At 44.1% G+C, this 23,766-nt stretch overlaps 1 protein-coding gene across 1 annotated transcript in view; it reads left to right on the top strand.

Moving 5' to 3' along the window:
• Positions 1-23,766, top strand: part of fig4a (FIG4 phosphoinositide 5-phosphatase a) — a 78,949-nt gene that overhangs the window by 19,567 nt on the left and 35,616 nt on the right. Inside the window, exons 11-16 of the mRNA XM_056581630.1 lie at positions 7,574-7,671; positions 9,242-9,375; positions 10,231-10,347; positions 12,018-12,063; positions 13,820-13,968; positions 14,352-14,518. Of these exons, the coding sequence (XP_056437605.1) occupies positions 7,574-7,671; positions 9,242-9,375; positions 10,231-10,347; positions 12,018-12,063; positions 13,820-13,968; positions 14,352-14,518 (711 nt within the window). The remainder of the gene's footprint in view (positions 1-7,573; positions 7,672-9,241; positions 9,376-10,230; positions 10,348-12,017; positions 12,064-13,819; positions 13,969-14,351; positions 14,519-23,766) is intronic.

The following is a 23,766-nucleotide window of genomic DNA, read 5'->3' as shown; positions in this document are numbered from 1 at the left end:
TGTGTTTTGAAAGCCATCTTAATTATTTTACACATTTTAAACATCTCTGATCATAATTTTAAAACATTTGTAACATATTTTTGAAACATTTGAAACATATTTTTGAAACATATTTCTGAAACATTACAACATCTTTGTGCGTTTTTAAACACATTTCTAACACAATTTAACAACTTTATCTAAGCATGTTTTAGCTTAACCTTTTTTAAATACATTTGAACATCTTAATCTGTGTAAACTGCCAGTTTACACAGATTCATTCAGGGTCCCCGACTCTGAACCTTCTGAGTCGAATCAGTTCTGCCTTTTCAGTCCAGAGATTCGACTATTCGGCGGGGTTTGTTTACCGGCGTTGCTATGGTGACCTAAATTATTATAAGCAACTGAAAACGATGTTTGAAACTAAAACTGTGATTCTGAAAAAAGTATAAATGCTATCAAAATGCCGTTGATAAAATAGCAAACAGCTGAAAACGAAGCGGTATACTAAAACTGATTCTGAAGAAATTTTAAATGATATCGAAATTCTGTTTAGATATTATTGAAGATACAAGTGTTTAGATTTGTTAAATGGTTTGATTTAGTTATGTTACTTCTACAGTTGAAGTACGACTGATGATTTGAATCATCGACTTTCAGGGTTTTTTTCGGGTTTATTATTTTCTCACGTCGCGCCCCCCCCTGAAGAACTCTGGCGCCCCCCAGGGGGGGCGCGCCCCACAGTTTGAAAACCACTGTTCTAGAATATTTACAGAACACGGCTAAAGGCTGTGTGCGCCTCGCCATTGCAATACATCCACTGTAAACAGAGCGCATGGTACCGTGGCTGCAAGCTGCTCAGGGACACACCCCCATCCTCCTCCTTGACCCGCCTCGCTCCTCCACATTTGCATTATAGCTACAGACACCAAAACAGCGCATTTGGGGGAAGCTCAATGTGCGACTGGCTCGGAGTGGCTGTAACTCTGCACCACGGCTGAATTTCGGGAACGTCTTTGAATACTGTGTTAGGCCCCGTCCACACGAAGCCAAAACAGTTACGGTTTCGATCTATCCGGTTTCGGAGTATCTCCGTAAAGACGGAGTCAAGCGAAACCGGGTAGATCTGTAGAAACGCTGTAGTACACATTCCAGGCCCATAAGGGGCGCTGCTTCTGCTACAGCAATCCAGAAGGAAAATGAATAATAAGAAGAGACGAGCATGCGCATAAAGGGTGAGACTCCGCGGGCTTAACAGTCATTGGCTAGAGGGTCGAGGGGTGGGGCGATGACGTCATGGTTTACGGTTTCAGTCGGTTTCAGGCGTCCACACGAATCCAAAACGAAACCGGGTAGATTTGAAACCACCTCCGAGGGTGGTTTCAGAAGTTTGCGGTTTCGGTCAGCGGATTCGCCGGCTTCGTGTGGACGGAAGGCCGAACCGTACAAGACCTTTGCGGTTTCGCCATGAAATCGGCTTTGTGTGGACGGGGCCTTAGTTGACCACTAATACCTATATTAAAGAATACATAAAATAGCAAGTCATGGGACCTTTAAAAATGAAACATAAAAGCAGACTACTACTTACTTGCCGTTGCCTGGCTGGGGGAGAAAGGTCCGTCGGAGCAGCGATGGCTTCTTGACATCGGGTAGGTGCATGCAGGCTATATAGGCTATTCTAATGTCTCATTTTTGCTGCTGGCGCTCGGCATAGGCGACCTATGTGTTGGGGGCGCCCTTAATTAATTAATTAAGATACCGTAGCACGCAGGAGTCAGGACGGTGCTACCCCCCGGGCTAAAGCCCCGGATGTTTTCAATTGCTAACGACGCGCCTGCTCTTAAGTTATATAAATCGATATAAACAACTACCATACCTCTCACTCATGTGAATAGGCATTCAACACTGTGATGGAAATGATTGATAATGCATGAACATAAGCTCATCTCTTTGAGGGGGCAGCTCGTCTGATGCCCTGTGTTTAACAAAACAAAGATGCAGCTATTGAAGTTCAGTGTTTCCCCTAGAATTTTTTTTTAGGCCCGGTGGTAAGAGCTGATGGTGTGATTTTTTTTAAACATTTTTCACGGGATGCTAGAGTATTTGTTGGTTATTTCCATGTAAAACACTTGCTTAGCCATCACAAGTTGATAATGATTCAATAAACACGTTATTAACAATAAACAAATTTTATTTACAATACAATTTTTGGTGGTGCTGTCACACTAAATTTGTACCGGCTGCCAAATTTGTACCGGGCGCGTCATCCATATGTAATCCATTCCAAACCTGCCTGCAACAGATGATCGCGTCGTCCGTTGCCGGGCAGGTTTCAAAAAACATTCGCGCTCATGTTGCCAAAGACGAAATAACATAGTACAGTTAACGGATCGCTAGATAACACTTGTTTTTACTTTATATTTGTATTGTATTTCATTGTTTAATCAAATTTAGCAAGTAAACTGAGTGTTTAAAGCAGGTCAAGGACGAAATAGCACAATACAGATAACGGATCGCTAGATAGAAGGTTCGCGAATGTTCGTGAACCTTTCACGTCATTCGAAAGGTTCTAATCATCTGATCATCTGTTGCCGGGCAGGTTTGGAATGGATTACGTATTGATGACGCGCCCGGTACAAATTTGTCAGCCGGTACAAATTTAGTGTGACAGTGCCATGCTAATGATGATATAACTTAATGCTGTCAGATTGTCCGTTATGATGGGGCATAATCTGCGCACGCGCGACACCGCATTATTATTATTTTTTTCATTTTTTCATTTTTTTTTTTTGGCCTGTTGTTGGCCTGGCGGGGGCGCTCGTTGGCCTGGCGGCCCGCCAGGCCTGAACAATGGTAGGGGAAACACTGAAGTTGATGTCCATGGCTTGTCAACAGCCCATTTTCCATAAACCAATTCTGGTTATCTAGTTGCAATAGGATACTATCTATGATGCATGTTAACTAGCCTAATGAGCTTGCAAATACACATAGACATAACATTAACAAATTCATTGACACTTTTGTAAGTGCTTGGCTCGGTCGAGATGCGTTTCTTGGTCAGCCAGTGGTCTTTAGACGCCCCATCCCCTCATGAAAGGGGATTGACCTGTGAGGTCGATTGCTGCAGGCAGCTCGCACTATTTATTACTAAACATTAAAATACGCACACCTGTTGTTATTATGAGGATGAAGCCGTTGTGTATTCAGGCCAGATTATCCAGGCAGTAGAGAGGGGAGGAGCTTGCCGCACCTTATCCTTTCATATTTACCACAGCCTTTTGAGGTCAAGATGAATAAAGTTGAAGCCAGGACTCCGAAGTATTTTACCTACACTACCGTGTAAAAGTTTGAGGTTACTGTTTATTTCAATGAAGATAACATTAAATTAATCAGAAATACAGTCTAGACATTGTTAATGTGGTAAATTACTATTCTAGCCTGAAACTGCAGATTTTATGGAATATTTTATGGAACATGTAACGACTAGTTGTACTGTATGTGATGCACAATCCCTTACTAAAAATATATTCTCTACGTTGAATGGGTTTTGTCTTTACTTTGACTACAGACACTTTGAAGGGCACAAGTTTGGATGCTATAATTCCATTTGAAATTGCATATCACACATGCCCCTTTCACACCGCCGCAAAATCGGGGCCGGTTCCGGGCCAGTTCGGAGCTAGGGCCAGGGCTTTAGTTTCACACCGCCAAAGAACCGGCTCCGGCCCCTAAAAACCGGTTAAACTCTGGCCCCACTTTAGAGCTGGGCTAGAACTAGAACCGCTTTTACGCCGGGGGCAGGGGGCGGAGTTATCCGTACCTTCATAAATAGGAAGACCAACGAAGACCGGCATTTTTTAAAACACCGAAGTAAACAATGGACGTGAATCCGTGTATGGTTCTTTTTTGTTTTTTCTGATTTTGTTTTAAATCGGAATATTCAAAGAACGAACCATACACGGATTGAATCGAAGACGAAATTGTTGTTGTGTTTGAAACTGGCGCGAGGGTTCTTCTGCGCGCCGAACCTGACGCTTGATCATTGTGGTGGTTCAACGAGTCAACGCGCCAACGCAGCTAGATGAGTCCATGTCCATGCAAGTGAACGGAGCGTTCCCTCTTCGTCATAACTATCAAACCAAACATCCTTCACATTCACCGAGCGAACATTATGAAAGTAAAATGCACACTTCTCGCTAAAAATGTTTCCATAAACGCATTTAATGGCGTAACTATGTTACTATTTCCACCCAGAATAAAGAAAGATGTCGGCCGTATGCTTCTGTCCAAGCTCACTAGCGAAGACGTTTGCAGTGGCGTCATGACGTTGCTCACGCCGGCTCCATGGCTGGCTCTGGCCGGTGTGAAACCAACCGGTTCTTAACTGGGGTAAGACTGGAACCAGTTTGGAACTGGCCAGGGGCGGACTGGGGGAAAAAAGTGGCCCGGGAGTTTCTGTCAGACCGGCCCACTCAATACACGCGGCGCACGGCCCACTAATGCCGCTTTTCCACCGCACATGTAGCTCGACTCGACACGACACGACTCGACACGACTCGACACGGTAGCAGCGCGGGTGCTTTTCCACCGCAAATAGTACCTCCGGGACGTGGGCGGGGTCGTCTGCGCGAAAGGGCCGTGACGTATTTTTGTACGTAACCCACACATGGACAGAACCCACATAACAACAATGGAGAACATCGATGCGATGGTATTCGTGTTCGTATTATTAGCTGGCATGTTGAAGAAGTGGAATATGTTGGCTGCGGCGCTACTATGGCTGTTCTATCGTTACCAGCATGGTTGCCATGTCGCTCTCGTGACTTCGTCACACTCTCTGGCCAATCAGTGGCCGGCCGTCTGCCGACGTCACCTTTTAGCATCGGCTCAGCCGCTTGGAACCTAGAGCGAGGCGGTACTAGAAAAAGCAGCCACTTGAGGTACTAGATCGCGGTGGAAACGCAAAAAAGGCGAGCTGAGTCGAGTCGTGTCGAGCTGGTACCATGCAGTGGAAAAGCGGCATAAGTAGCCGCTTTGCCCACTCAATGGATCGCGCGTATCGAACAGTCAGTGGCCTTCTGGGAAAAATACCCATACACTTATTTTGGATGATTACAAAGAAATTACATCATATATGTATGTTTGTTTTTTAATAACATTTGGATCCACCAATTTGCCTGGATGGACACATGGAATAAAATGATTATTGGCTATTGTAACACTCCAAGGTAGGTATAGTTTGCTAGATGAATATGCTTAACTCTTTGCTAGTATCAGATGGTTATACAAGTATAACTACCAAGCCTTAAGGAATGAATGTCAGCAGAGAAAGACCACACAATAAAGAAACTGGAATCAGTGGGTAGAATTTGTATGAAATATATATTAGAAATGAACAGAACAGAACATACGATGGGCTCTCATGCCCCTGGCTGCTGCTTCCAGCAGCTGAATCATCAATCTAGATAACATATTAACATTTTGTTTAATATGTTGTGAAATGCATGCTATACTTGGCCAAGTCAACGCCTCTACATAACATATTAACAATCTAGATAACATATAAACATTATTTATAATTTTAGATTTTAGCATAACAAACTAGCTGGTTAACTTATTTGTCACAGGTTAATAGAAATTATAAGGTTAATATAATTATAATTATAAGTCCTATTTACAACTACCACCATGGATAGCTTGCTCATCAATTGTAAGCCAGTGACTACGGCTAACATGTTAAAATAGATAATCTAGATGTTGACAACAACACCAGCTTGCTTATTTTACCAGATCATAACGGTATATATATGCAAGGCTAGCTGTAGGGAACGTTACCTCATCTGCGAATAGAAAGCTAACATTTGGCAACGTCAACGCCACATCTTACCTTTTCACTGTCACCAGTCGGTGGTTTTCCAAAGAAATTTGATATTTTTAAATGTTTTGAGGCACCTTTCTCCAGACATTTTTTCTTTTTATCTCTTAGCTTTTCAGCTCCACCTTTTCGTTTTGGTGCCGACGGCATGCTCTCGCACTCTCCAAAACAACGAAGGCAACGAAGAGCTGGGCCTCATGGGTTGTGCGCATGCGTAGAACTGGGTGCCGCGTTGCGTGTATGTATGCAAATCCAAATTCTCTACACTTCGGCTGTGTAAGAACCAATTTAGAGGTGTTTATTAATAAGGTGGAGATCTTTTCTTACTTTGGACTTCCGAAGTCTGTAAAACACATATTAAAAGACACTTAAAAAAAAATCGAAAAATAGTCACCATGAGTGTGAAGACCGATTGCGAGTAGCAGTATAAAAGCAGTCAGTGCGAATAGATAGGTATAGCTCTTGGAGAAAATTACGCTTGTGCCGCTGTTTCAATCATTGTAGGGCTGTTGCGATGATGGGCGTGGGCCGATACATAATATTGATGGGCCGTTGGATTTATATTTTCGGCCATCGGCCCACCGGGGATGTCCCCGGTATTCCCGATGGCCAGTCCGCCCCTGGAACTGGCCCTAGCACCAGCCCGGAACTGGCTCTCGGTTCTTTTTGGTGTGAAAGCGGCAACAGTCTTCTGTTTCATGTTTATTATATAATTTGTTTTTCATTGTAATTTTCATACACGACAACGATACTATAAAAGTATCATAAAGTTTGCATGGGTGGTAACCCTGATGATAACACGCCCACCTCCTTCCCAGAACTCTCAGCCCAAAGCAAACAACAGCTGGCAGACAATCCAACAGTGGCTTTGAAAACACTCAATAAATATGCAGACTTTTTGAGATCTAGGTATTTTTGTCTGGGCAAAATTAAAGCCCCCATGAATATATGAAATGTGATCATGGCAACTATTTGCTCTTTTCAAAGTCAAGTTGGCTGCAAGCCGCCACATGAAGCCACTCGCAGGGCTTCCTGTTTGATTACGAGGACATTATCCGAGACCAATAATCTGGTTATTCCATTCAAGGAAAATATGGGCCTACAGATTGGTCTAAAGTAAACTAAATGATGCGGAAAGAATGCCAAAACGCCCCCGTGTTTCGGGATATGAGCTTCCCTGATCTGTGAGGCCGCATGTCAAACAGGTGCAGGGATATGAGCTGATCTGTGAGACTGTATGTCAGACAGGGGCAGGGATATGAGCTGATCTGTGAGACCAGCCGTATGACCTACAGTAGTAGGGATATGAGCTGATCTGTGAGACCAGCCGTATGTAACCGGGCATGTTCAGCTACTAGGCCCTGCCATTTTTCAATCCAAAAAAATTATCAATATGCATTAATCCCATCAACCCCTTAAGATTTCAGCTTTCCTTTGACACAGACTATGTATATAAGTATGGTTGCACTCATCTTGACAGACTATTTGCGCTGATGTCTAAAGCCTTGAAAGTCCAATGTTGGGCTCGAATTCACGACCCTCAGATTAAGACTCTCATGCTCTACCGACTGAACTAACCGGACATAAATAACACACACTGTGTGTGTGTGTGTGTGTGTGTGTGTGTGTGTGTGTGTGTGTGTGTGTGTGTGTGTGTGTGTGTGATATTATCATTTAGAAAAGCGCTGTATAAATGCAGTCCATTAACCCTTTTCCCAGTGGATCAGGCAGACCCGTACGCCTACGTCGCCGCTCTCCACTTTGACCAGATGCTGCAGCGCTTTGGATCACCCATCATCATCCTCAACCTGGTCAAGGTAACACACACACACACACACACACACACACACACACACACACACACACACACACACACACACACACACACACACACACACACACACACACACACACACACACACACACACACACACAGAGAGAGAGAGTGTTCCACCGTAATTGAAAGTCCTCAGTCCCGGAGGAGGTGTAGTCGATGTCCCGGCAGGACTTGAGGCAGGACACTTTTTTACAAACTTTCATTGGATGGCACCCTAACAAATTTGGTTGCATCCCCCGTTTTCAGGAAGTATCATTATGAAGAAGAACCCCAGTCTCAGTTTGAGGAAGGAGATTAATCTTTTTATTGATGATGATTGGTTGTCTTTTTTAAGAAGGTCAGGGAAATAATGCTGAGTGAGATTGCTTTAGTAATTTGTAATAACATGGAGCTCGCTAGCGAGCATACGCATTGTAGTACAATTGGAGGTACAGTGAAATTTCTAATATATCTAATATTATTTTGGTAGATTTAATAAAGTCAAACCTCAGAGCCACTGATTCATTTGTTCATTTGATACTCTTTGTAGAGCAATTCCTGGTACCACTATAAAAAGGGGATGACAAATTGGAAGTAATAAGTGGGACTTGACATTAAAATGAAAACAAGTGCTATCAAGACAGGGCAGTAAAGGTAATTGGTAGTAAAAAAAAAATGATTTGTCATCCCTTTATAACCATCAACCATAAATTGAAACCATTCTTTTTTTTTTCTATCTCAAATAGTGATACTTAAGGCACTCATAATGCATTGAAGAAATCAAAAAGCAAGCCTTTGGCTTTGGTCAGTATTACCGTCCACGCTGTGGAGAGTCCTCCGAATCGAATGTGACCACACGAAACAAACACAGCTCACATTCTGCTGACTGATGAGGGCCGCTGAGCTGTGTTTTTAAACGTGTTTACTGGCAACAGACTATCTACTGAACAGATGGTGCAGTTGGGTGTCTCACTGCTGCAAGGGAGACACGCTGCTGTCCTGCGTCCGAGGACAGACTTAGTTAGATGCCCGTAAACTGTTGGTGATTTAAAACCATATCCTTTGCTGTGGAATAGGGCAGGTACAGAGATCGTGGACAAGTGTGAATGGAGCGCCGCTCAATGTTGTTGAACATGCATGTAGGCATCTTCTGTGGTGTGTGTGTGCGTGTGTCTGTTTGTGTGTGTGGTGTTAGTGAGCGTTTGACCCATTCAGCATGTCCATCGAGGTTGGTACAAGTTCTCCCTGCACTCCTCACTGAAGAGGAGGCTAAAGTGGACTTGAAGAGGCTTGGAGGGAGTTGTGCACCTGTCTCCATGTTTCTACTGGGCAGTCTCATCCTCAGAATGAACACTTGGCGTCCCTCACTATCCCGTCTCCTGTTGGAGTCCTGCCTCAACCCCTGGGAGCTGATACATTGCATAGGAAACATGTGTGTCACTGATGCATGCGTCCCTGGAAGTACCAGCTAGCGTCTTTGCGTATAAATGCAACAACTGTGGCCCGGCATATTACAAGAGGTAACGCTGTCTCCCCTCTCTTTTGTGATGTTTTTTATGATGTTTTTTAAGAAACGCGAAAAGAGGAAACACGAGAAGATCCTGAGTGAGGAGCTGTACCCGGCAGTGATCAACCTAAACCAGTTCCTACCGCCCGAGCACTGCATCGACTACATTGCCTGGGACATGGCCCGCTACACCAAGAGGTACACCCAGAGCAGCCTTTTTTTTTAATGTTTTGGCATTTTTATGCTTTATGATAGAGTGAGATCAACAGGAAGGTATGGGAGAGAGAGGGAAGGACATGCAGGCGCCCCCAGGAACACTATTCAGCCCTTTAGCAGAAATCTTTTTGGTCAAAATGAACTTTTGTTGTTGTTGATGTCATTAATGAGGCAGTAGGGGTTTGTCTGCATTGAAGGTCTGCAGATTATCTGTAGACCACAAGATGCTTATCCTGCCTCCCTGCTCCTTATTAACATGAATCTGGATTATGGAACCACAGGTAGAATTGGGATGTTGTGCAACAGTTGAGTCATGGTGCTGATAAGTGTGGGTGACTGTTTTGGAGCTCTGGTCTCCTTGGGGATTGGCTGAGTGGGTGGACAGCCTTTTACTGAGTCCCCATTGCGGCTTGGTCCCTCTCACCCCAGGCTCTATGCTGTGCTCTCCTCACCATTATGCTAGCCAGACAGGGTCAGCTGCTCTTGTGCAGCCCACACATCAGTTGGTGGCCCCATTTTGAAAATGTCAACCACTGCATAACTGTGCCAACATAATGAAACACAATTATTTCAAGGTACACACTTGCACTTTATTGATGGAAAATCTGCAGCTGTAAGTCTAGTTAATTTGGACAGCTTTCCCCTGATGCTGGTGAATGATTCAGTCGTGATCAGTTTTCCATACACATTAATTATAACATAATGAATTCCAGTAACAGATTTGCAGAGGGGTTTATGATCATGATTTAAAGGTAAAGAATAAGACGATTATTGAAGTTAAACTCAAGTTTTCTCTTCCCTGGCACCCTGTGGCCTCCTCTGTTTCTCTCCTTGCAGTAAACTCTGCAACGTGTTGGACCGCCTCAGCATGATCGCAGAGAACGTGGTCAAAAGAACGGGATTCTACATCAACCGCTCTGACTTCTACTGTCACACCCTGAGACCCGACGAGAGGTATGGCCCCGCCTCTCTCTCCCTGTTGTTGTGACGTTCTGAAGAGAATAAATCAGATCCGATTATATACAGACCATTACACACATGTCTATCACTGTTTTAACATAAATATGATTAAAACAAGGGAATGCAAACAGTAAAAGAAAAGCTGTATCCATTTATTTCCAGAGAGCTTTACATGATCAGATTCTCCCTTATTCTTTCTTCATCTCTGTCTCTCTCATCGTGCCTCACTGCCCAGGGTGTGGGTTGGTACCCATAGGCACTATCTTTCTCATGCTGATTCTTTGCACAATGCTTTGGGGCAGATTATCTGCACATTTCTATTGGTGTTAGTTTGCATGCACATGCCTGGCTCATCCTGCTTCTAGTTGGAGCTTTGGGAGGCCCTTCCTCACAAGCTAAAGCTACGAGTCCTCAGAATACATTATGCCCGTGAAGGGTATGTCGGGGATGTTGAGTTGGCACTTAATCTGTGTCAACAACGTGGGAAATAAGCCGCTGCTGTCCCTGTGTCTACAATGATATGAACGAGATGTCACCTTGTCAAGTGTCGCCCGGTTATTGTTGACATCGTTCAAATCCAGTTATTCACGTCAGTGTTCTGTGGTTTTCCCTCTGAATCCTCCAGCAACATGCAGAGTACTGTCGTGGCAATTTCTCTATCAGAGTTTGCGTCTAAGACAGATGAGATACTTAGATGCAAAAAGCACACAATACTGTAGACAATTGGTGGTCATATATATTTGTAATAAAAGTACGAACAAAGATACATCACAACATGCATCAACAAACAATAAAACAGGCAAACATTACAATAATCTGAGGCCTCAGATGGGAGCTTCTCGTTGCGTGTTACTTCATACTCTAAAGGTACGCTCGGGAGAAGTCCACCGATTGTTCCGAGTCGTGAGTTCTTATTCACTTGGGTTGGGTTCTGGAGGGGGTGTGTCCCCCAATAAACCAAAAGCCTTTGTTTACCAGATGGTAATCTTTACAACTGAAGCTCCCCTTGATGCCATTGGAGGGGGTGGCGGCCGTGCCATGTAACCCTATGGCTTCGTTGACGCTAGCCAGGGGGTCGAGGAACAGGCCCATACATCAAAGGATTGCATGGAAGATGATTTACAACACACAAAAACATGGAGGCAATAACAGGCAGGCAATAAAATGCATCATACGACCCTCGAAGGTTCACACTTTAAATGACCCATAAGGAGAGTAGAAGGCAGGCAATATATGCATCACATAAAATAGTAACAAAACTTAAGTTCATAGATAGACAAAAAACGTAACAACATTTAGATTTTCCATCACAGTACACAGGCACGTCTGTCAACAAGGCTGTTTAAAGCACAGCTGCTTGTCTGCGTGCTGGTGTAAAAATAAAGTATTGCTCAGGCTTTATAATCCACATACTTTATTCCACCAGCCGACAACATAGGGAAGTGAAACAAAGTCATCATTGGCTCCTGTTTTAAAGTTGCTAAATATTCTTTCAAAGCTCTATCCCAGTACCCCACTAGGAGCACCACTGTGTTGAACTGGTGGAGAGCACCTTTAGACTCTTCTTAACCGTCCTCACCAACTATTTTGGAAACCTGTCCAGTTTATGTGGTGAATGATTGAATTATGACCAGGGTTCTCTCTGTCTGTGTGTGTGGTAACAGGTGGGGAGACGTTGGCGGTCACATCACATCCACAGGACGTCTTCAGGTATGGAGTGGAGCCCAACGCCCCCATATTAAGTGAAATAAAGTGAAACAGCTCCTTCACTCTGATCGGCGCTAGTCTGCCGTCAGAGTTTAGACTCTAAAATCTGATCTGTGAGACTAGGCTGTGTATCTGACCTTAGTAACTCTCCCTTTTGTGCAGCTAAAACATGATGCACTACATTAGGCACTCCCACACATCATCAATGTTGCGTATACTGGTGTGGGTGAATTGATCTAAAGCTCAAATATAAGGAATATAATGTAAGGAAATATACATGCGGCCACACCAGACGCGTATTACGCGTATTAAGCGTATAAGCAACATTGTACGCGCGTATAGCGCGTATGTGGCGCGTATATTTACGCGCAATACGCGCTATACGCGCGTATATCGCGTATATCGCGTACATTTCAAGAGTTCAAAAAATTGAACTTTTTACGCGAAGTACGCGAGATACGCGTCTGACGATAGCCGCGTTGCCCAATCAGCGTTGAGCTTGACCCGACGTCACTGGCAGAGAGTAGTGAGCTTGGACAGAAGCATACGGCCGACATCTTTCTTTATTCTGTGTGGAAATAGTAACATAGTTACGCCATTAAATGCTTTTATGGAAACATTTCTAGCGAGAAATGTGCATTTTACTTTCATAATGTTCGCTCGGTGAATGTGAAGGATGTTTGGTTTGATAGTTATGACGAAGAGGGAACGCTCCGTTCACTTGCATGGACAGAGTCTCTGGTTACTAAGCAACCTCAACGTCTTGGCGGACTATATATCTGCTGATCAACACTACGAATGCTGGAAACACACCAGACACACCATGTGAAGTTATTTAACCCGATTATTGTTATTTATATCCGAGATTATTTAATCTAACCCGATCTAAACTCTATCACCCAAACACGGCGGCGTTTGGGTTTCCTACCTCGGACTCCAGCGCAGCTTATCCTGGGGCAACACACACACACACACCCACCCACACACACACCCAAGTGTTGGAGCCTTTACCGTGGGGAGCCTCATCCTGGGGCAAGACACACACACACACACACACACACACACACACACACACACACACACACACACACACACACACACACACACACACACACACACACACAGCCACGGCCGACAACTTTCTTTATTCTGGGTGGAAATAGTAACATAGTTACGCCATTAAATGCGTTTATGGAAACATTTTTAGCGAGAAATGTGCATTTTACTTTCGTAATGTTCGCTCGGTGAATGTGAAGGATGTTTGGTTTGATAGTTATGACGAAGAGGGAACGCTCCGTTCACTTGCATGGACATGGACTGGACTCATCTAGGCGAGTGACGTATGCGCGTATGGCGCGTATTGCGCGTATGTGACCATTTTTTACACAAAATGGTCAAGCAACATTTTACGCGCGTATCTCGCGTAAAAAGTACGCGAGATACGCGTCTGGTGTGGCCGCACCTTTAGTCTTGCCTTTTTAAGACTAACATGAATTTACAAATCTATAACGAAAAAACGGTTACCAAATCTACTGTTTTTTAACACAAACATTATTATTTACCGACCAGTTCCTAAACTAAGCCATGACATTTAAATTACTTCGACAAAATACCGGAGCCAGTACAACAATATCTTCCAGAGGATGAGAGCTCTTGGACATTTCAGACACTTTTTATCAACCTCACATTTCTCAGCTCAATAGGTATTTTGCTAAGCTGCTTGACAAACCTTTGGTTGTTCCTCCTGCTTTCGCTGTAGACTGGGGTACTGCGGACCAACTGTGTGGACTGTCTGGACCGGACCAACACGGCCCAGTTCATGGTGGGGAAGTGTGCTCTGGCCTATCAGCTGTACGCGCTCGGCATGATTGACAAGCCCAAGCTTCAGTTCGATACGGACTGCGTCAGGTAAACCGAGACTCTACCAGGACCCCACAGTGGGCATCTGGGCATGGGCTTTATTTTGTAATAATGTAAACAATTATAATCTATATTTAAGGGTACAATATGTAGGAAATTGACTGTACTTAATCAAACAATTATATGCATGACCGTTATGTTTCACTATTTTCCGAGTACCCGGGTTGCCCGATACGAAAAAAGCAATGGAAGCAAAAAAACTAACGTGTTCCTTTTGAGAATGCACTTGATTCTACCCAACGCAAAAGAGTCCATGAATAGACCCGAGCTCAAATACAGGTCCAGCTTGGGATTGCATTTGGAAGATGGAGGTCGCCGAGAGCCCCGAAGGGTTTCAGGACAGATGGTTTACTTTCCACTGTGTGTCCCAGGTTGTTTGAGGAGCTGTACGAGGACCACGGAGACACTCTCTCCTTGCAGTACGGTGGCTCCCAACTGGTCCACAGGGTCAAGACCTACCGCAAAATCGCCCCCTGGACCCAACACTCCAAGGACATCATGCAGACGCTGTCCCGCTACTACAGCAACGCCTTCTCAGGTAGCACACAGCCTTCTCTCCTCTGCACACAAACAAACACTGACTGACACAGCCTCTTGATAGCACACACCAAACTCCTGCAATGGTTTTAGCTGCTTCCTTTCATTACACCCTCAAGTGGGATCCTAAAATAACCAGCGTGAACCCATGCTTTGCTTCCAAATGTCCTCTCCTCTTCCATGCCCCTCCCCAACCAGGAGACCCACCTGACCCGCTAGTCACCTGTTACTATGGAGACACTGGGGCCGGTGGGGGGCCATGCAAAAAAATGCTCTGCTCATTGACCCCCCCTCACACAGGCACAAACACGCATGCTTAGCTCAGTTAGCACATCAGTTGCTCCCGTGGTGTACTCGCAGGGCGCGGCAAAGTACCCTTCCCACCCAACCATACGCTCTGCAGTCCCACCGCCAGTCCCCAGCCTCCCACCAGCTTTCTCCGTAGTACCATCCGTCTCCTCTCCTTCCTACGAGTTAGCTCCAGATTTCATCATCACAAGTCAATACAGTGTCTCCTCTTGTGTATGGAGTACAGCTTTCATGTTATCGCTACACAAACACAAACACAAACACATACACATACGCATACACATACTCACACAGACTATCTGATGAACATTTTACCGAAACAACATTTGACAACCAGCCAGCCTCTGGGTCTTTACTACATCTTTGTTTTACATCTCTACTGTAAAACCAGAGCTATTATAAAGTACACATTGGCTTTTCACTACAGGACTATACCGCTTTTTATACAGGAGTTGAAACAAGGCACGTGTCAGGAGTTAACACATAGGTTTTAGTGTACCTTGTAAATCATCATCTCCCTGACCCTAACTCTGTTGTAAGAGTCCTATCGGAGTCGTCTAACGCGCCTCGTGTGCATGGACTTGTTGATGCGTGAACAGGGTGGTTTTAAATCATCGCTTTGAAAAAATGTACATGGACAGCTGTGCTTCATCAAGTCTTCTCTTGGTCATTGTCACAGAGTTGAGATATTAGCAGTGGTCCCTGAAGGCATTCTTATTTCCCGGCGCCCGTTCAGCCTTGGAGGGCCCGGCCGTTCACTGGTGCATTAGCTTTGGATCGCACATTTATCTTTGCTCACAAGTCCAAGTAAATTCTCAAATCTCTTATGGTTGCAAAACAGTTACACTTATCCAACTCTTTCATTCCTGATACCGATTGGGAGCAACACATCTCTGAATAGCACCTGTCCTCCCAGACCAGTCCCTTGTGTTTTGCTTTCATTTAAAAGCTGAATATTGGTCTAACCCACTTCCAAACTTTGTCAAATATGAATAAAGCGAACGGAAACATACAACACGATTGTATGCAATTTAAGTAACATATTATTTTATTATAGAATAAAAAAAAATATATATATACCTACACACAAAAATACAATAAAGGAGCAAAATTAAGTTTTTAGTATTGGTTTGTTTCTGTATAACACTGAAGTTTCTTATTTAATCATTGTGAGCTTATTCTATCCGAGTTCTTGTTGTGCGTATCATTTGAGAGACGCAAATGCGTTGTATACCTTTTTAGAAAAGACGTGAAGGCATGTACACATGCACAAAGTACTACGCAGAATAGTTTGGACTAATAAAGGAGAACAGCTATAACGGACAATAGTAGCCTTAAACCTATTCCTCATTTCTCTTAATACTATATTTGCAGAGGGCATTTTTGATGGCCTGTCATAATAGTTGCTTTTTGATCCCGACTATAAGGTGAACAGTGGTTGGAACAAGTGTGCTGTCAACGGCTGAAATGTGGAACGTGTGATGCGTCTTTTTAGGATTGCAAAAGTTATATTTTTTGGGACTTTAGCAGATGCTTTTATCCAAAGAGACTTTGTCAGAAGAATGAGAAACAATGTACGTATCTCTGTCAGTACAGTAAGGATGTTCATAGAACCAAATGCCAAGCACCAGTAATTGCTAGGTTAACCCATTCCCTGTATTCAACAAAGATAGCTTTTAGCTAGGATAAGATGCTACACAACTAAGAACTATTATTAAGTGCCAGGACGTACACCATACAATTGTGAAGGAGGGGTGGGAGGGGGTGGCTATGCATAGTCTAGGTAAACTCTGAACAGGTGAGTCTTGAGTATTTTGCGGAAGTTGCTGAGCATTTCTGCGGTCCTGACATCGGCAGTGAGCTCAACATTGCGGTACCAAAAGAGAGAAGAGAGTTGTGACTTTGATTGACTTTTAGTTGCTCTTAGCGATGTAGTAGATTAATCGAGATATAAACACTTAGACTAATTCAAGAGAGAGGGAGTAAAATAAAACGAGGGGTCCGGAGCAAGAATTGACAAAAGACTATATCGTGCAGAAAAACAACAACGATAACAGCCGAGTAGGTCTTAAGAGTCACTGCTCGAACATTGGCTGCAGCCTCACTTTATACACATATAGGAATTTCTTTGTTACAATGGAGTCACAATGGGGCTTCCGCCCGTCAATCTTCGTCTCAGCATGTTATCAACCGCCCAGTTCTGAGGTCCGCATGGATTAACCTCGTTAGCCAAGATGACCCAAGGCTGAAAAGGCTGAGGTCAACTTAGCTTGACCCCCAGTTCCATCTGTTCTGAACCCAGACTCTGTAAGCACAATGCTTTCCACCATTTAAAATATAAAACCTATTAATAATCATGGTTTACCATAGAATATACTCACTAATTTCTACCACAGCGACACCAGACGTCGAGCTGAAGTAATTGAGCTAGGGTGTGTGATTTGACCAACGCTTGGAGGTAGGCAGGGGCAGTTCCATTGACTGCCTTGTATGCGAGTAACATCATCTTTAATCTGATGCAAGCTACTACTACAGGGAGCCAGTGGAGGTCCCGGAAGAGGCGGGTCACATGGGAGAATTTAGGCAGGTTAAACACAAGGCGCGCTGCAGCGTTCTGGATGCGCTGCAAAGGTTTGAACACAGAGGCAGGGAGTCCAGCCAGGAGCGAGTTGCAGTGGTCGAGGCGGGAGATGACCAGCACTTGGACTAGGAGCGGAGCTGCTTCCCTCGGGGGGGGGAAGTGCCGGATCCTGCGGATGTTGTAGAGGGTAAATCTGCAGGATCGGGCCACCGAGCTGATGTTCGTGGTGCAGCATAACTCATTGTCCAGTACCACATCAAGGTGTCCTCAACACTACAGTGATCAATTCAATTCAAAGTGTTTATTGTCATATGCATGAATGAGACGTTCTCAGTTGTGCAATGAAATTCTTCCTTTGTTTCCACAGACTGAATGCCAAGATTTGCAGACCAGTAAGTCTATGTGAGGGCAATCTTTCCCTGATATAAGGAAGAGCTCAGTAACAACTTTTCTTGTGTGTTAAGTCGTAGACATAAGTAATGGCAAGGTTAAAATTAACCAAAAGATTAGTGTCAAAATGACCAGGGTTTTTTAATCAAACTACCTTTGTTTCCATCAAGTGTTCATTTGGGGACCTATTTGTAACCAGAATCAGCTCTAACCGTCGATGGTGAAGACTGGGAGATACAGATGTAATTATCAGTGCATTAATTAACTCGTGGGCCAGAAAATCAGAAGTCTAGTTCGCTATAGGAGAAAGGGGTATTAGCAATATGAATTGAGTGACAGAGTAAAGGACGCACACAATCAACAAGTACGTTTTAAGAGCTATATTGTGTAGATTTAAAGGAAGTAAAATAAAAGAATAATAAATTAAAAAAACATGAGGTATCAACCAGTTTCTCAATATATCCAGCCACTGGGAAAATCAGAATCTTGGTAACAAAATAACAGTCCTTGGTTTGGGTAGCTCGCCATTACCACTGAGGTTCCCCACTACCTCTACAGAGATGGGAGAAATCCCAGCGGGAGAAGAATCTTCATGCAGATCTCACCAGGAATCCATACAAGCAAAAAGACCCGGCCTATAAAGGCCAGAAAAAGGGTCACTATAACATTCATATAAATAAAATATACTTACTACTTAAGTAAGTATAGTACATACTACATTTAAAGCTATACTGTACGATGTGAGAGAGCTAGCATGATTTGAAATTAGCTTCTCTTCGGAGTTCCGTTTAACTCCTCCCCCACCCTTCAGGACTCCCTGCCCCCACCCCTCGACACAGAGCCGTGCACGAGCGCTGCTGCTGCTTACGGCTTACTTAAACGGCAACCATTGCGTCCCTTTCAGGCCATTCAACTCCCTCAGCTGTCGCCATCGCTGAAAAGCTAATCCAATATTTATTCTTGTTTTTCCTCGAGCAGTCTCCAACTTCTTTTTTGTTGCTGTCTTTTCAGTTTCTGTCTTTCTTTTTCTTGTCTTTTTAAAAGGACGAACCGGGGCAAGTAACGGTGGCAGTGGTAACTTCAGTTGTTTCTCTTCCATTGTGTAAACGTTGTAGGCTCACTAGGTCTAGTCCACTGTCATGAACTACTATGACAACAACGCTTTCTTTGCCCTCCGTGAACGCGCTCAGGCCGGCTCAGGCTCATACACAGAGGGGAGAGAACGCGCAGGCTTGTGATTGGTTCTTTAGATCCGGGCACAGTGTCTCCGATTGGTAAGCATTTTAACAGGTTTATAGCAGATACAGAATTTGTTTTTTTTTCGCTTCTTTTTCATTGCCCATAAGTTATTCATTGCTGTCAGGATGTAAAAACCAATTTCAACAACATATTAAAAAGTGCATATTACTGGATCCCGTACAATATGCCTTTAATACTAAATGTAAATAAATGCATATTAACACACATATTTATACATATACATTGTTTTCTAATAATCATGTTAACTACTTTTTAACACATTCTCAACATTAACATGAGACAAATGGCTGAACATTTCATTTAAAGGTTGGGTACGCGATTTGCGAAACGCCAGCAGATTTTGAAAATACACAACTCAAATGGTCCTACCCCCTCTCCTTCAACGCTGACTCTGACTCCACCCATTCCAAGTACCTGGACGCGCAATCATGCACGAGCGCGAACAGAGATGCGCGAGAGCGAGCCAGGCTAGCGTAGGTTTTCGTTTAACAACATGGCACTACATTCAGCTGTAAATTGCACCCAGTACCGCGGGAAGTAGGGGTTTTGGGGGTGCTGCAACACCCCCTGTCCGAGGCCCTGTCTTATCACAGAAAACGATAATTTCTAAAAACTCCGGCCAAAGTGGAGATTTCTGAAAACGCCGGTTATGTGTTGTCGTATCAACGGGGAGAAACGGGATTTTAGGTTCTGAAGCGTCACATTATGCACCAGGAAATGCTTAACGTCATGTGAGCGTCCGCTGTACCGTATTGGTCCGAATATAAACACAAACCCCATTGTAATACGACCTGTATTTGGAAAAAAGATTTGAAGACCAGATCTTGATTTCATGAATAAATAAATTGTATTAATTGAAATAATATACGAAAATAAAAAGGCATAGAATAAAACACTGCATTGCCACTAAACAGTAGTGCAAATAGGCCGTACTGATGTGTACACCAAAGACTTCCTGACACTCCTCTGCCCCGCTGTGTTCGCTCTGGCTGTGGTCGCTCCGAACTGTTTCGGCCCGTGGCAAAGCGAGTCATCCTCGCTGCTGTCCAATGCATGTTGAGACGCAGCATTTATTTAATGCTCATAGTGCTGAAAAAAGGTTGTATGAAAAAGTGTGAGGGTAGCGGTGGTGCGCTAAACTTGTTCTGTGAGCAGCTGGATGTGAACCATGGTGTGAAGGAAGTGAACACAACGATCGATTTTCAACTGTGCGCGCATGCACTGGTGTAATTGAGCTGCGCTGCTATCTTTTTTATCAATGTGACGAGTTGCGAGTCTAGTGCAGGCCGGGTTTTTTTTTCCAGCACCCCCTGCTGAGAATACGTTCTCGCGGCTATGGTTGCACCAGATGTTATAAACATTAAACGGTCACATAAATCATTACTATTTTTAGAAAATGTATGTTTGTTTCATATAATTGTATTGGAAGTCCTGGTTTTCATTAGGGTTGCCGCGGTGTGGACATTTTCACACCGAGTAATACACTCGTCTCAACACCGGTATTACCGAGTATAAACGGTATAAACTTTGAAACTAGGTCAACCGCCACACAAGCATCGGTTTTTAGACCCTTCTCGTCCTTCAGTTGCCGCCAACGTTCAAAAGCAGCGCCTAGGATTATTCTTGATTTCAGTTTTTCTCTTTCAGCGTTTTTATTATCAATTATTCTCTGAAAAAGAGTTTTCCTTCTCTTTGCTGGTGGTGGTGGTGGTGGTGGTGGGGATGGTGGCGTCTTGTCTGCCATGGAAATTGTCTTCTACTGCTAGGTCCAAATGTGGATTAACTAGTTCCAGTAGATACCGCAGGATAACAACAAACAGGAGCTTGCTCTGGGTCACGAGTACTGCACGAAGGGGTCGCGCGCGGGGCGCGGGGGAGGGGGAGTGCAGTACGACCGTTTGATTGACGTACTTACTGTCCAATGCAACGAGGTGGCAATCCAAATGATTGGCTGGAGTTTTTCGAGCCCTGCCCGTTCCACAGATGATTGACAAGTTTAATTTTCATGTCAGTACTTCTGACTCAGTGGCTGTAAGCGGGTTATGATAAGGATTTCAAGTAATTTTGCAAAAATGGCCAAAAAAGCGAATTCCGTACCCAACCTTTAAACAGATATAAATAACCTTGTGTACATTAATCTTTTTAATCTATTTATTGACATATTTAGGATTTCAATCATAAATACTTATTTATTTATTTATCTTATTAATTTATTGATCTAATCAATTAAAGGGACTCTCACCTTTGTTGCATTTGAGAATTACAGCACATTCAAATCATCCCGCCTTCCTCCAATGCCCCACCCCCTAAGCGTTATTTTTTGGAGTACAAAACAAAGCGTTATTTTTTAACGAGTACTGTAACGACCTCGCCGGTGACATAATGATTGAGTCATTAGTAGTTGAAGGTAGTTTTAATGAACCAAAACCAGGTCACTGAAACCCGTAACATTGTAACCAACGGCAGAAAACCGACACAAAACAAACCACGGTTACCCCGGCAACCCCCAACACGGTCTCACTCGCGTGCAGGCCCCCACCCTCCTGTTCTTCCAAGGCCCTCCCCCAGCTGACCTAATGATTCGCCCCCACGCTGATTGACAAGAAGAACATTACAATACATGCACATAGAACAACTGGCATAACGGACAACGAAATATAATGTAACACATAACACACAAACTATTTAACTGTCCCAGGGTCGCTACACTACAAAAGTTCTAGACTCCCATGGGTTATGTTTAGACTCCCATGGGTTATGTTTAGACTCCCAGGGGTCATAATACAGAAAGGTGTATGAGCATTACAAACAGAGTAGCGGGACAACGTAGCGTCTGAGGCCGAAATGGGTCCCCTAATCGGACTGAATAGTGCGGTTGTTTGCCAACGGTCTGGAGGTCTTCCTGGAGCTCCAGATTAGCGGGACAACGTCGCGTCTGAGCCCGAAATGGGTCCCGTAATCGGACTGAGTGTGGCGGTTGGTTGCCAACGGTCTGGAGGTCTTCCTGGAGCTCTTCCTGGAGCTCCAGAGTAGCGGGACAACGTCGCGTCTGAGTCCGAAATGGGTACCGTAATCGGACTGAGTGTGGCGGTTGGTTGCCAACGGTCTGGAGGTCTTCCTGGAGCTCCAGAGTAGCGGGACAACGTCGCGTCTGAGTCCGAAACGGGTCCCCTAATCGGACTGAGTGGTGCGGTTGGTTGCCAACGGTCTGGAGGTCCTGAGAATCATCCAGGGTAGCGGGACCACTTGGCTTCTGAGGCCGAATCGGGTCCCCTTGTCGGACTGAATGGTGCAGTTGGTGGCCAACAGTCTGGAGGTCTTCCTGAGGCTCCAGAGGAGGGTAACTCTGTGAGTCCGAGTCCGAGATGAGTCCCCTAATCGGACTGAATGGTGCAGTTGGTGGCCAACAGTCTGGAGGTCTTCCTGAGGCTCCAGAGGAGGGCAACTCTGTGAGTCTGAGTCCGAGATGAGTCCCCTAATCGGACTGAATGGTGCAGTTTCAGTACGCCGTGGACCACTTTGGTCTGCCATCGTCAGTCGCTACGGTCGCTACTCGCTACTGTCTGCCGTGGAATCAAAACAAACCCTCTAGTTGAGGACGCGCCTTGATGACGCGGGCCCGAATGCGCCACAAGAAGCAGACGGAAAACCTTATATATCCATGCAGCAAACAGACAGGTCTGTCGGCCAATAAGGTCATTCGGTCCAAAGAATTTTATTGGTTGAAGTTTTCACTAAATATTATGAGAGTAAAATAATTGTTTGTTTTTAGGCCTAGTAACCTGGGTTACATATTCGTTAGTATTGTATCGTTTTTTAACTACATGGATAAACATTTCCTAAATTACCATGCTTCTAGAACATAAAATGAATAAGGGATGCAAAAGATAGTCCAGATACTCGCATAGGTGGCGCTATAATCAGTACTTGAATGTACAAATGTCAACAGGCTGCCATTTCCACTAGGAATTGCAATATCCATGAAACTTTGTGTAGACGCACCATTCGTCATGATGAACAGCTTTCGTGCTGAGTGGTCAGATAATTTTGAATTATTCCAATGACCACAACTTGACCAAATGCCCGCACATTCCCTGATCTGATCCCCAGATTGTTGAGGCAACAAAGTGGACCCACATGTACCAGGTGGGACTATACGAGAGCCTAAGTTTGCGGAGATATAACATTTTTATGTTGAATATATGCATATTTGTTACCTTTAAGCAGCTATATCTGTCACAATGATGTATGTTTGGCAGTCTAAAAGGGGCAGATGCCATATGCATGCCAAATTGAAAGTCTTTCTAAAAAAGCCAAAGTGATTCGACTTGTTTGAAGTTTGCATATGTAAACTCTCTGGCCGATGCTAGCTGGGCCTTAAAGGGATGCACTCATCGTTTCTCTAAAGCCTGTTTTGACGGTGGATTTTGCCACAGTGTACTTTAGTATCATGGACAGGGATTTTGATGTGTTTACTTCTGGTAAACCTGTTTTCATAGCCTACCAAGGCTTTTTGACCATACTAAACAGGCGCACCATTTGCTCACCAACTTATGGAAGACAGCTCTTCCTCAAAATCTAGTCTGATTGCTCTTGGGGATTGATTTGTCCATGTGGCGAAGTGGTTGAGCTGTGGGAAGATGAGTAGAAGGTTGATGGTTTGTCAGTGCAGTCAGTAAATGTAAATTTTAAAATACTGGGTGTTGAGA

Source organism: Gadus chalcogrammus, chromosome 21 (genome assembly GCF_026213295.1).
Source record: "Gadus chalcogrammus isolate NIFS_2021 chromosome 21, NIFS_Gcha_1.0, whole genome shotgun sequence".
Classification (NCBI taxonomy): domain Eukaryota; kingdom Metazoa; phylum Chordata; class Actinopteri; order Gadiformes; family Gadidae; genus Gadus; species Gadus chalcogrammus.
The sequence above is the reverse complement of the archived record's forward strand: the minus strand, read 5'-3'. Positions and strand labels throughout refer to the sequence as shown.